This window comes from Pollachius pollachius (genome assembly GCF_949987615.1).
Source record: "Pollachius pollachius genome assembly, chromosome: 7".
Taxonomy (NCBI): Eukaryota; Metazoa; Chordata; class Actinopteri; order Gadiformes; family Gadidae; genus Pollachius; species Pollachius pollachius.
In genome coordinates this window covers 16,479,567-16,493,024 of record NC_136940.1, presented here as the reverse complement: position 1 = coordinate 16,493,024, position 13,458 = coordinate 16,479,567, and the positions used below count along the sequence as shown (strand labels likewise).

The 13,458-nt window shown below is 42.5% G+C and overlaps 1 protein-coding gene across 2 annotated transcripts in view; it reads right to left on the bottom strand.

The window, feature by feature from the left end:
• The window catches only part of LOC307078052 (cadherin-2-like), a gene marked incomplete at its 3' end in the record, with an annotated part of 65,251 nt that overhangs the window by 16,998 nt on the left and 34,795 nt on the right, over positions 1-13,458 (bottom strand). For both annotated transcript variants that reach the window (XM_079739636.1, XM_079739637.1), the window contains exons 6-11: positions 12,397-12,541; positions 12,026-12,198; positions 9,198-9,335; positions 8,238-8,423; positions 7,203-7,456; positions 4,817-4,959 (exon numbers count right to left, since the gene is read on the bottom strand). In XM_079739636.1, coding sequence (XP_079595762.1) covers positions 4,817-4,959; positions 7,203-7,456; positions 8,238-8,423; positions 9,198-9,335; positions 12,026-12,198; positions 12,397-12,541 — 1,039 coding nt within the window. The remainder of the gene's footprint in view (positions 1-4,816; positions 4,960-7,202; positions 7,457-8,237; positions 8,424-9,197; positions 9,336-12,025; positions 12,199-12,396; positions 12,542-13,458) is intronic.

The following is a 13,458-nucleotide window of genomic DNA, read 5'->3' as shown; positions in this document are numbered from 1 at the left end:
ATTTAAATGTATAGAATATGACATAACATTATTTTTTCTATCTTCTTTAACCTTACATTTGTTTCTATTACTATTTTATGTATAGAATTGTATAAAGCTTATAGTCAGCTCTAACCATCCTTCCTCTGCATCATATCCATCTATTCATCCATCTATTTGTTTAAATATTTTAACTCCCTACCCCTCGAGAATCGTCAGAATCCAAGATCTCTGCTGCTTTTTTAGAACGTGTATTGTTCATGCCGACTGCGCAATGTGTCGTCGGAGTGACGTCTTTTCTTTGTCATTATTGGAGGTCAAATTACGGTCTACTGAAGGGGTTGTTATGTAACGCCAGGCGACGTCTACCGAACGTCTAATGTTGACGCCCTTCGGACCTCTGTATAAAGGCCATTTATAGTCCAAATGTGGTCGTTTGTGGATGTCTTTTCAACATCCAATTTAGACTAATTTTAAACGTCTCTTTTATACTACTTCTATAATTTATTTATTTTATTTATATGTTTATACTTGTTGCCATCGGAAAAAGAGAAACGGCAATTCATTTAATTGCAGCGTCGGATAAATGATATGGACCGATCATTGTCTCTCTCTCTCGCTCCCTCCCTATCAGTCGGCTGCTTTTGACGCATCCGGGAGCCGGTGAATACATGCACACATGTGGAAACCACCCATCCACATTTTTTGTGTACCGAATGGAATTCCAACCGGCCACCTTCCGGTTACTGGTCCAACTCCTTAACCAGTAGGCCACATACCAGTGCACACACACATGAACACCAACCCGGTATCACACGATTTCATGCTCATGCGCACAAACGTTAATCTATTGAATCGTGTCCCAGAGCACGATTATCCGACTTTTTTCGTGCTACACAGAACGAAATGTAAACCTATGCATTCTGAATGGGAGTGTTTCTCCGATGTTTTCATGCTACACAGAACGAAATGTAAACCAATGCATTTTGAATGGGAGAGTTTTTCAGACGAGAGAGAGAGAGAGTGTGCACAGACAGTACAGTGCACCCTCTAGTTATATATATATAAATATTTCAGATTTTTAAACAGACCTCCTCAAAAACTGAAACGAACGTGCTCCACAGAACGCACGTTTCTCGGACAATTATCGTGCTCCACAGAACGAAGTGAGAGAGAGAAAGAGAGAGAGAGAGAGAGAGAGAGAGAGAGGCTTCAGAAGAGGTGTCCGCAGATAGTACAGTGCACCCTCTAGTTATATATATATGTCAATATTTCCATTTTTGCATTTTTGAAGCAGACCTCCTCAAAAACTGAAAAATAAATAAATAAATAAAAATAACCGTGCTCCACAGAACAAAATGAAAACCAATGCATTCTGAATGGGAGCGTTTCTCCGATGTTAACCCTATATATATATATATATATATATATATATATATATATATATATTCATTATATAGGAGAGGCCCTCTTAACCCCATCAGTTACTTGTGTCCGCAGTGCATCAGTGTCCCTCTCTATGGCTCCCTCTCTCTTTTCCACTGTGTTTCAAGAATTCATATCGATATAACGAGAAAGGATGTAATGATAACGGCAAGAAAATAAAGGCTCCATGGTCATAATAATTTAAATATAATTAAATTAAAGTGTATAACGAGGAAATGAGACGATCTAGTTGTGGGCCAGCAGAGGCTGAATTTTATCCGAATTCGGCCCATAACTTATTTTTTACATCATTTTTATATTATGAATATTTTAATATTGTCTGGTATACCTGAACCACACTTAGGCCTACACATTGGTGGAAGTACAGATAGGCTACAGATCTTGTTATAACGATAATTGAATAAAAGTTACATGTCTACTTATAATATTATTAATTGAATAATGGCTAAATTGAATGATTAGCCATTACAAGCCGTTTTCAAAATGTGCAGCATTGTGACATCACAGGTGGGCGTGTCCATCTAGATGTGTGACGGATAGATGGACACGCCAACCTGTGATGTCACAATGCTGCACATTTTCAAACCTGCTTGTAATGGCTAATCACACTCACACCTGGTGGTATGATATGTCCCCTTTAATTATGTTTAAATTATTATGACCATGGAGCCTTTATTTTCTTGCCGTTATCATTACATCCTTTCTCGTTATATCGATATGAATTCTCGAAACACAGTGGAAAAGAGAGAGAGGAAGCCATAGAGAGGGACACTGATGCACTGCGGAGCCAAGTAACTGATGGGCTTAAGAGGGCCTCTCCTATACAATGAATATATATATATATATATATATATATATATATATATATATATATATAGAAACGCTCCCATTCAGAATGCATTGGTTTACATTTCGTTCTGTGGAGCACGGTTATTTTTATTTATTTATTTTCGGTTTTTGAGGTCTGCTTCAAAAATGAAAAAATTTAAATATTGACATATATATATAACTAGAGGATGCACTGTACTATCTGCGCTCACCCCTTCTGAGGCCTCTCTTTCTCTCTCTCTCTCTCTCATTTCGTGGAGCACATTGATTGTCTGAGAAACGCGCGTTCTGTGGAGCACGTTCGTTTCCGTTTTCTTTGTCTGCTTAAAAAATCGGAAACATTGACATATATATATAACTAGAGGGTGCACTGTACTATCTGCGCACACCCCTTCTGAAGCCTCTCTCTCTCTCCCTCCCTCTCTCTCTTTCTCTCTCTCTCGTTTCATTCTGTGGAGCACGATAATTGTCTGAGAAACGCGCGTTCTGTGGAGCACGTTCGTTTCGGTTTTTAAGGAGGTCTGATTAAAAAATCGGAATTATTGACATATATATAACTATAGGGTGCACTGTACTGTCTGCGCACACTCTCTCTCTTTCTTGTCTGATAAACGCTCCAATTCAAAATGCATTGGTTTACATTTCGTTCTGTGTAGCACAGAAACATCAGAGAAATGCTCCCATTCAGAATGCATTGGTTTACATTTTGTTCTGTGTAGCACGAAAAAAGTCGGACAATCGTTCTCTGGGACATGATTCAATAGATTAACGTTTGTGCTCAAGAGCACGAAATCGCCTGACACCGGGTTGCACACACACACACACACACACACACACACACACACACCGGACACACACACACACACACCCACGCACACACAGAGACACAGTCGCACACAGGAACACACACACACAAACACACAGACACAGACACACACACAAACAAAGAAGGCCAATTATTTGCTGAACTTTTCCCATAAACTGCATTTCAAAATAAATAAACACATAAGTCCAAAAATAAATACATGCATACAAAAATAACTTGATTACTTAAAATAAATAAACCAGAATATGTAAAATAACAACAAAAATTAATATACAAATATAACATCATGTATACATTTCCTGAACCTGTCATAGGCGTCCAAATGACGTTCAAAAAATGTAAAGGTGAAATGCTTCAGCTACAGGAAAACCAATGGTACAGAAAACATCTTGAAAGATAAGGAAGTAGCATAAAAAAGACGCCTCAAATTAGTCTAAATGTGACGGCACATTTGGACTATAAATAGCCCTTACACAGAGGTCCCATGGACGTCAACATTAGATGTTCGGTAGAAGTCGAAAAAAAGACGCCTGGCGTTACAACAAACAACCCCTTCAGTGGACCGAAATCTGACGTCCAATAATGACACAGAAAAGACGCCACTCTGACGTCACATTGCACAGTGGGACGGTGGTCCCACAGACGTCAACATTAGACGTTCGGTAGATGTCAAAAAAAAGATGTCGCCTGGCGTTACCAAACAACCCCTTCAGTGGACCCAAATTTGACGCAGAAAAGACGTCACTCCAACGTCACATTTGGACTATAAATAGCCCTTACACGGAGATCCCACGGACGTCAACATTAGAGTTCGGTAGACCTCGAAAGAAAGACGTCGTCCGGCGCTACAAATCAACCCCTTCAGTGGACCGAAATTTGACGACCAATAATGACACAGTAAAGTCGTCACTACGATGAAACATTGCGCAGTGGGATCATGTATACATTTCCTGCACCTGTCATAGGTGTCCGAATGACTTGCAAAAAATTTACCCAGTTCAAAGGTGAAATGTTGAACGTCAATATGACATCCAAGTTGGGTCATGGTTAGACATCCAAATAGTGGACCTGGTTTGGGCATAAAATAGATGTCCAGAATTGGTCATGGACCGACGAACCAGATATAGACATGATCTGCACATCTATCCAACGTCCAATGTTTAGTGGGTGGTTCTGACTATGTGCGCTGGGTTTCTATTTCCTACTGTGAGTTGATTGTATTTCCTCGGCCCGTCTTGGTGCTGCAACAAAGTGATTTCCCCACGGGGAAAATAAAAGTACTTTTCCGTCTATCTATCTATGAGGAATCAATTGAGGGTAATCCACGAGAGCAAGCTCCGCCGAGAAATCTCCTCCTGAGTGATAAAAACATTTGATAAGAGAATCGTCTGGAATGGATTGAAATTACTCTACTCTACTCCTCTATATGCAGGACAAAGCCTTTCCCTTCCCTCACTTCACCCTGTCACAGGGTAGAAGCCTGCACTAGTGGAGGTCAGCGCATTGCATCTACTGGCACTCTGAGTCTGGCTTCGCTCTGTTTAATCAATGCCGATGCACGCGACTACATCACCAAACGTGGGGTGAGCAGCAGATCGAGTCAAGAACAACAGTGAAACAAACCCAGCTTTGTGTTCTTGGCATGCTACAACAGAGCTGCCCATGCACTGCACTCTGGAAATGGTACCAAAAGTCTGTTAGTTGAGTCGGGTTTGTGTGAGAGTGTTGGGCGGCTACCGGTGTCGCTGGCCATGAAGGTGACGTTGTAGAGGTTGTTCTTGACGTAGGGCGACTCTCTGTCCAGCACCGCCCGGGTGGAAATCCTCCCGTTGAGGTTGTCTATCTCCAGCCAGTTGGCCGGGTCGAACAACTTGGTGTACCTGTGTATTAGAACCGTTGGACCATTTCACAAAACACACCATGTGTACAGCCAGGAGGACAAGCGCCTTGAACTTAACTCTTCAATGTTATTCATAACCAATAAAACCCCATACCAGCAACCCCAATGTTCAGGCAAGTGAAATAATCCATGACCTTCATATATATAGTGATCACATATCATTCATGATAGAACATGTGCTGCCCGACTTTAAAACAATTTAAAAAGACAACAATTGAAACACCTTTTTAATCGATGGTTCTGAGCTTCTCCAGTATTTGCACAAGCTCACCACATTTAGTTGAAAAGAAGGATCTCTGATCAATGATTAGAGCAGCGCGGCATGTCCGCCATGAACATCAAAGTCCGTCCGTCAGTGGAAATTGAATTGCAGCCAAGTCTCTCTTGTTAAAGAGATGTCGAATCTCATTAAGACCAACCAGTTTGGTCTTAATGAGACTGAACATATCTTTAACAGGCGAAATGTTCAATCTTATTAAGATTTAACACTCTTGTTAAACTCTCTTGTTAAAGGGATACTTCACCGGTGGAGATATGAAGGCTATATGAAGTAAATAATTCTATGTATTATAAATGTGCAAAAAAAACCTTGAAGTCGGTTCATCCTAGACTGAGAAAAGGCAAAAAGTGTATCTCTGGCTCAAAAGTAAGAAATCCTCCAACTACCACAGTGCATTGCGCTCACTGCACCGCCCGCCTGCTTCCGTTTGGAGGGGGAAGGACCCATGGTCCTAGCGCGAGTGGTAGCGCGAGCAAACTTTGTGCAAACATATCCCCATGATACGTTGACTAGTTTAGACTTCTGCTCTCGTTTTTCAAACGCATCATTTGTATATTACTGTACAGCATTCAAACGTTTGCTAATTACAGTAGCTCAGCATATCAAGTATTTGTACTCAACCTTTTCTCCCCAGTTGAAATAAGTGTTTATCTTATACAGTAGCCCTACTTTACTATAACAGCACTTGGGTTAGTAAACAAATCACAAAACCCAACATGAATTTGAATTTTTATTCATGAAAAAAAATATTTACAAGCTATTTACAAAAATAAAACGTGTAGGGTGCGTTAGCTAGAGTCAAAATAGTCACAGCTCATCTTGAGCATCTATTCTCTCCTGGTAGCCACGGTTCTGTCCATCTTCTGCTGGGTAATTAGCTCTGATGGCCTGGACAACACAGGAAGCAAGCAAAGCAAGATAAATTATGCCTTGTGTAACCTGTACAGCATTACACAGACTTCAAGCTAAAGTAACGTAGCCTATGCTCTGCCAATAAGATCGACTACTTTCGGATAACTACATTGTCACGTTCCCCGGGACTCAAAACTATTGTAGCCAATGTGTTAGTAAAAAAACAAACACTTACTCTATGCTCAGACGTCTGTTTCTCCCGGCGGGCTTTGGCTGGCGTTTCCCGTTCACTTTCTGGGTCCGGAAATATGTATCCAATACCCAACTGTTCAGATGAGGCGTAAAGCCTGGGTGAGAGGTTACACACATGGCCCCATCCTCGCCAGATTCAGCCATTTATTCTTGAAGAAACTGGCATCGCTGAAACTCGCTGCAGCACAGGCACTCTGTGTTAGTGTCTATAGGCGAACAGAGCAAACCGGCGCGCTCCTCGTCCTCGGCAACAGGCAAGGCTTGTTCAGCTGCTGCCACGGCAGCAGCCTCCTCAATTTGTGTCACTTCTTCCTGGCTGTATTCTGGCTCGTACTAATAGCCCTGAATGTCCAAATCCAACAATAGATTTTCAAAATCCACTTCGGCTGTTTCACATTGCAAATTTGTTCTCTAGCTAAGCGGTGAAGAAATATGGCGGACATTGTGTTTACATCTCGTACACAAGCTCCCACCACCCCTCATTCCTTATTGGTCGGCTCACAAATTTGCAGAACCAGTTGTTTGTAGTCCTCGGCCCTTCTAGCAGGCAAGCAAAGTTTTACTGAGATGACGTCAAACGCGTCATTTGACACGAGAAAATTTGATCAGGAAAACTAGGCCAAGGGAAGAATGGGTTAGACTGAGGGAAACATTTTTTTTTTCATATTACAATAGCGATTTTATAATGATAGAACACCGGTTCTGAATCAGTGAAGTATCCCTTTAAAGAGAGTTAAGGTTTCAATAAGACCAACCTGGTTGAAGAATATCTAATAAAGAATCACTCAAAATCACCCAACTTCTGGAAGGAGTTGGTCGGATGGGGGGGTGGTCCTTACCGGACGGTCTGCCTCATGTATCGATCAGGGTCTTGGGCGGTGAAGGTGGTGAGCAGAGAGCTAGCGGGGAGGCCCTCCTCCAGCTTAATGGACTTGGGGTCCGGGGAGAACTCTGGGCTCTCATTGACGTCGATCACACGCACCGACACGGTGGAGGTGGACTGTCGAGGCAGGTGGATGCCGCGTGCCAGCTGGACTTCGTTCTCCGTCACCACCGTCAGCATGAAGGAGCGGCTGAGCTCATAGTCGATGGGCTGGAGACAGAGGGGAGGTGGTTGGGTTCATTTGCCTTTTTTGTGTCTGGTCGGGGTCTCGTTCGAGCCTCACATGTATGCGTTCCTTTGCACTGGTCTTCCACTTCTATTATTTGGCCTCTGGTTATCAGCAGTTTCTTTGAGGATATTTAAATGTTTCATATTCCATTTATACGTTCACCCTTTTACATCATTTCTCTTCCCTTTTCTTCCTTTGTTTTGGTTTTATGTTTTTGCATATTTTAACTGATAGGGGGTTATTTTGATTTGCTTTATTTCATTATTATTATCTTTAATTCTAAGTATTTATGCGTACGATTTTGCAAGATTTCCTTTGAATAATTCTACCCTCATTTAATGATGTACTTATTCCTGCATGGTCTTTCTGGCATTTTCTCACTGAGACAGCCACACTTTGATCCGTCATGCCCTGCCTCTGCTCTGCAATGTATTTTGAATGTAATGTCATTTATTCTAAATTGTTCTAATCAGAGCAAAGAAGGATTTTTAAAACAACTGCCACAAAGAGATTGGTTCAACGGAGACTGAGTTTCAAGTTGAGTTATTGCAGCACACACTGACTTATATATCTTTCTCCAGATTAGGCCAGAAACCAGCCTGAAGAAGGGCTATGGTTAGGGTCAGGGGAACCTAAGGGTTACCTAACCCTTACCCTATTCACAGGGTAATCTTGAGCCAGCATACTGGGAGAAGAGCTTTGTGACCCATCCTTGCCTAGTGTGTGTGTGTGTGTGTTTGCGGTGGAAACAGTGAAGCGCACCTTGACCACAGTGAGCAGGCCCTCGTTGGTGGTGGGGTCGGTGGGGATGGAAAAGCGTCCGGTGGGGTCCCCGGAGATGATCCGGTATGCTGCATTCCAGGCCGAGGTGTGGGGCTGGTCCTTGTCCGTCACCGTCAAGTTGGATACGATCACGTTGACCCGGTTCTCCTGAACATCGCCGAAAAACTGTCAGGATAAAACGGAGAGAGAGAGAGAGAGAGAGAGAGAGAGAGAGAGAGAGAGAGAGAGAGAGAGAGAGAGACAGAAAGACAGAGAGACAGAGACAGAGAGAGACAAAGAGACAGTTAGACAAATTATGAGGAAAGATAGTAAGAAGTAAACAAACATTCATGGTTGTGTTGGAAGGAGCCAGAGAGAGAGAGAGAGAGAGAGAGAGAGAGAGAGAGAGAGGGAGTGTGAAAATAAAAGATAAGGAGGGAATGAGTTAAGCAACAATTTAAACAGAGTCGAGGTTTAAACTGCATTAAAACTTTTTTCTGCAGTTTGGTGCAGAGGAGGGAAACGTGGTTGGCAGAAGAGCTGGAACAGCTTCTCAATCCACAAATGTCCATCCCAGTTTCTTTACATTTATAAACAAGATGATATAAAATATATAAAATAACCCCAGTACTCCAGCATCAGTTCTAACGTCTGTACCTTCTACTATCAGTACTCTACCATCAGTAGAAATTCTCCTTATTGATCAAAAATAGTTCTTGTTTTTTGTTTGTGTTTATTAGTGGTAATAAAATGGAACAATTAATTTACAGGGCAAGAAGAGGTGAAATTGGTTCAGGATGGTTCATTTGTCTTGTGCTTCTGTCTTCTTACAAGATTGCAAAAGTCTAGAGACAAAGCAAACTCAAAAGGAGGATAGGAAAATAGGAAAGGAAGGAGAAAATACTGGGCTGTTCCACCAATGCGTATCGGCTGGAGGGAAGTGGGAGGTCCCCAGCCTACCATGTCTGTGGTGAACTCTGGCGGGTTGTCGTTTATGTCCGTGATCCTGATCATGGCGGTGGCTGTGTTGGACAGGCCATAGGTAGGGTTTCCCTCCATGTCTGTGGCCTGGATGATCAGAGTGTACTGTGGAACTTTCTGTAAAAAAATCATAGATAACAAAAGAAAGAGGGCGACCATAAGGCTTGGATCAAATGCAAAACAACATGTTAAGCCGTGATATGGAAAAGTAGCATGAACAAAGAAATTAACAACGAAAAAAAAGGTTATCCGCGGTGATCGCACCAGGGTTCATACGACGATTTACGCTTGGCGCACCTCTGAAATGTTGAAGCTCACGTCTACACCGATGTAAGGGCCAAACCGTGAGTATGACTACAATGCCCGTTTGCAAACTGTTGCCACATTTCTTAAATGCCGCATCAAGCCAAAAAAGGGCTTCAAACTAGCTTGTCTGGGATCTGTTTACAGACAACTCTATTGGATGTAGAGGAGCCAGAGTACGATCCAGAGTTTTACAATATGTACAGCTTGCTCTTGATGTATCACACACATAAAAACACACACAAGCTGTAATGTCTGTAGTCGCGTAGAAAGAAATACATCTATTTATTTTGGCACCTGAAATGTACATTCTTCCATCTGTCTCTGTCACTCACCTCAGAAGAATACAGTATTTTATTCTCTGCATTTACCAAAATCGATTGAATCCGATACAAGTCAAGCCTCTATGTAATTTTAATGATTCTGTTTATCATGAACGTTTCGTCTTCTCGTCTGATTAATGATCAAATGTGATGCTGCTTAGACTTTTTCTGTATTTTTCTACTGGCATTTAAGGAAGATGAAAGGGACAGCAAATGCCTGTCTCCGGTCTTTCCATAAATTTGAAAGATGCAAATTTGTAGACTGACTTAGAAGGCTAAGCAGGGAATGTCATTCTGCACCCTTTCAAGTTTGGGGTGGTGAATTGATGATATGGGTACGTCTAGCAGCCAAGATAGTTGCCGATGCTAAAGTTTCATATGGAAAATCCTTCAATGTTTCCTTTAGGTGTAGGTCACACATTTAATTGCTCCATTTGGCATTTTACAAAAATACAGACAAAAGACATCATCATTTTTTTTCTCTGTTGCTATTTTACCGGCGGATAAATGACGCCCGGCGCAAATCTAAAAAGGGTTGGTCTGAAGTAGCCTAATCACCCGTAGGTGTGGTTTTGGGCGTAACTTGCAATAAACCAATGAGATTGCCATCTCCCATCCCCTTTAAGAGCCATGAGCGAATTTGAATCTGGCGAGTTGATATTTTGACAGCACGTTTGCAGTCTCCGATGAGACAGATGCATGACCACATGAATTTCAAACTTCAAATGGCTCAGTTTATGGCCAAATAATATGGCCTATTTCACACATGGAATAGCGTTTTCTTCCACAACTTCAGAAATACTGAGTCCTCAAATAAATTTTGGCAAAGAAGACTTAACACACATATGATATGCGGTAACTGTGGTTCTATTTAATGATATACGCAATACATTAACAAACATTGTTTCTTACCCGTATTGTATGCACTATCGTTATCGACTTGTTTTCCTAATATGCATGTGTCCCCCCGTTAATATACATTGCCATGGACTGTATTATGCGTTACGTGTTTAGTTTGCTTGTGTTTAAACAGATGGACGCAGACACGCCCACATTCATTAATTCTTTTACGCATACACACACGCGCGCCCGCATTCATTCATTCTTTTTCACACTCACTTGCGGTAAAACAATGTTTGCTTACGATCAAATACTCATCAATCCCAAAAGTTATGGGCTTGTACACGATGTCTGTGTCAAGAAAACATGTGTTTGATGTACGGTGTTTGCAGATGCATTGATTTAAAAGTACAACTTATTACCGCTGTATCAGCTGCTTTCCCAAATAATTTACCACGAATGTGTGGCTAGGTAGATGAGAGAAGCAAAGTGTATGCGCGAGGTGCACAAGCAACATTATGCATGCGCCCTTAAAATAGCATCTGAACAACGCGCCAGGTATTAAACCAGGTATTTCCTGGTTTGTGGCGGAATTGTTTTCTGAAACTGCAAAATAGCACCAGGGAACTTTTGCGCCGGAACACGCCTCCTCCTTTTGCCGAACCGCCCCTAGGGGTGCAAGATCATTCCCTAATTTACCGACGCGTGCCTGTGGAGGGAAAAGAACCCTCGTGCAGAGCGAACGCATGTGTCGTTGCTAGTTTGCAACTGGTGCACAGTTGCAAACTAGCAACGACACATGCGTCAGTGTAGAAAGTCAATGCGCTGGATGCAAGATAGGGCCCAGAGACAGTAACACAGAGACACAAACACACAGAGACACTAACACACAAAGACATCAACACAAAAGAGACACAGCGACACAATCACACAGAGACACTAACACACAGACACAAACACACAGAGACACTAACACACAGAGAAACAAACACACAGAGACACTAACACACAAAGACACAATCTCACAGAGACACTAACACAAACACAAAGAGACACTAACACACCAACACAGAGACACAATAACACAGAGACACTAACACACAGAGACACAAACACACACAGACACTAACACACAAAGACACAATCACACAGAGACACTAACACACAAAGACGCAATCACACAGAGACACTAACACAAACACAAAGAGACACAGAGGCAAAATCACACAGAGACACTAACACACCAACACAGAGACACAATAACACAGAGACACTAACACAAAGAGACACTAACACACAGGGACAATAACACACAGAGACACAGAGACACTAATTGCGTACCTCCCGATCGAGACCCGCTGCGACAGAGATGATGTCGCCCGTCTTGTTGTTGATGGTAAACATGTTGGAGGAGGGGCTTTCAGGATTCTGGGACAGGATCTTGTATCGCAGCATCCCGTTGGCCGTCTTGGGATCATCTTTGTCTATTGAAGTCACTGTCATCACAAATGACCCTGTGGGAGAGACACACACACACACACACACACATATTAATGTAAAAGATGAATAAAGTAAGACTAATGACTAGGTAAGATCAAGCTTTTGTGTGTGTGTGTGTGTGTGTGTGTGTGTGTGTGTGTGTGTGTGTGTGTGTGTGTGTGTGTGTGTGTGTGTGTGGTTGTCTGCATGTTTGTGTGTGTCTGTGCTATTACCAGGTTTGGATCCCTCCGGTACAGAGCCGTTAAATACGGCATGGGTGAACTCTGGTCTGTTATCATTCATGTCGATAACGTTGATGACGATGTCGATGGGGTTCTCCACCTGGTTCCCGTTTAGGTCCACCGCATGAGCTCTTAGCTACACACACACACACACACACACACACACACACAGACACAGACACAGACACAGACACAGACACACACACAGACACACACACAGACACACACACACACACACACACACACACACACACACACATACATACATTAATGACATACAAAGCCATCCGGGTATGATCACATCATCATGAATATTTCAATTTCCTTTGAATTCAGTTAACATGTAAAATTTTGTAATTCAGCTTTCTATTTCTCGCATGTTTTAAACCAAGCCATAGGCAAATTAGGATACCACACCATTGTCCTCTGAAATATTTCAGACAACAGCAACAGCAAATATGCAATTCTCTCTAGCTGCCCTTCCCTAGAATGGGGACACTAACTGCTATACCTTGCTTTGAGATAGACATAGCAGTAAATAATGGTTTCCTTGCATAGGCAGAGAATCCCAGGTCCGGTCCTTTGCTCCCCACATCTGCAGGGCCAGCCGCATGCTATCAGTTGTTGCGCCTCTAGTTTGTGCTAACCAGCCCACCGTTATGTTCAAAGCCCAACACAACGGGGCGTCTGTTCACAACCTGGCTTTTTATACTACTTCTGTGCCTCTTTTTGTTGAACATGTTTCCTAAACATCATAGATCCTAGCCTCAGCGTCTAGCGTCTTGCCTCTGGCGCAGACGACTCCTTCTGAAACATGAATATTCATCAGATGTGAGCCCCAGCTGCGGCTGAGATTCGCACTGTGCTCTCCCCCCCCTGCTGTTCCCAAGATCAAACAGGAGTTCCTCTCCTTAGGGTGTCTGCGAGACTGGGTCGGAAAAAGCAGCTCAAAATACGTCTGTTAAATCTGTACTTACTGTGTGGCTGAAAGACAGACAGATAGACAGAAAGACAGACAGGCAGACATGCAGACAGACACTGAGTTCAAAAGCA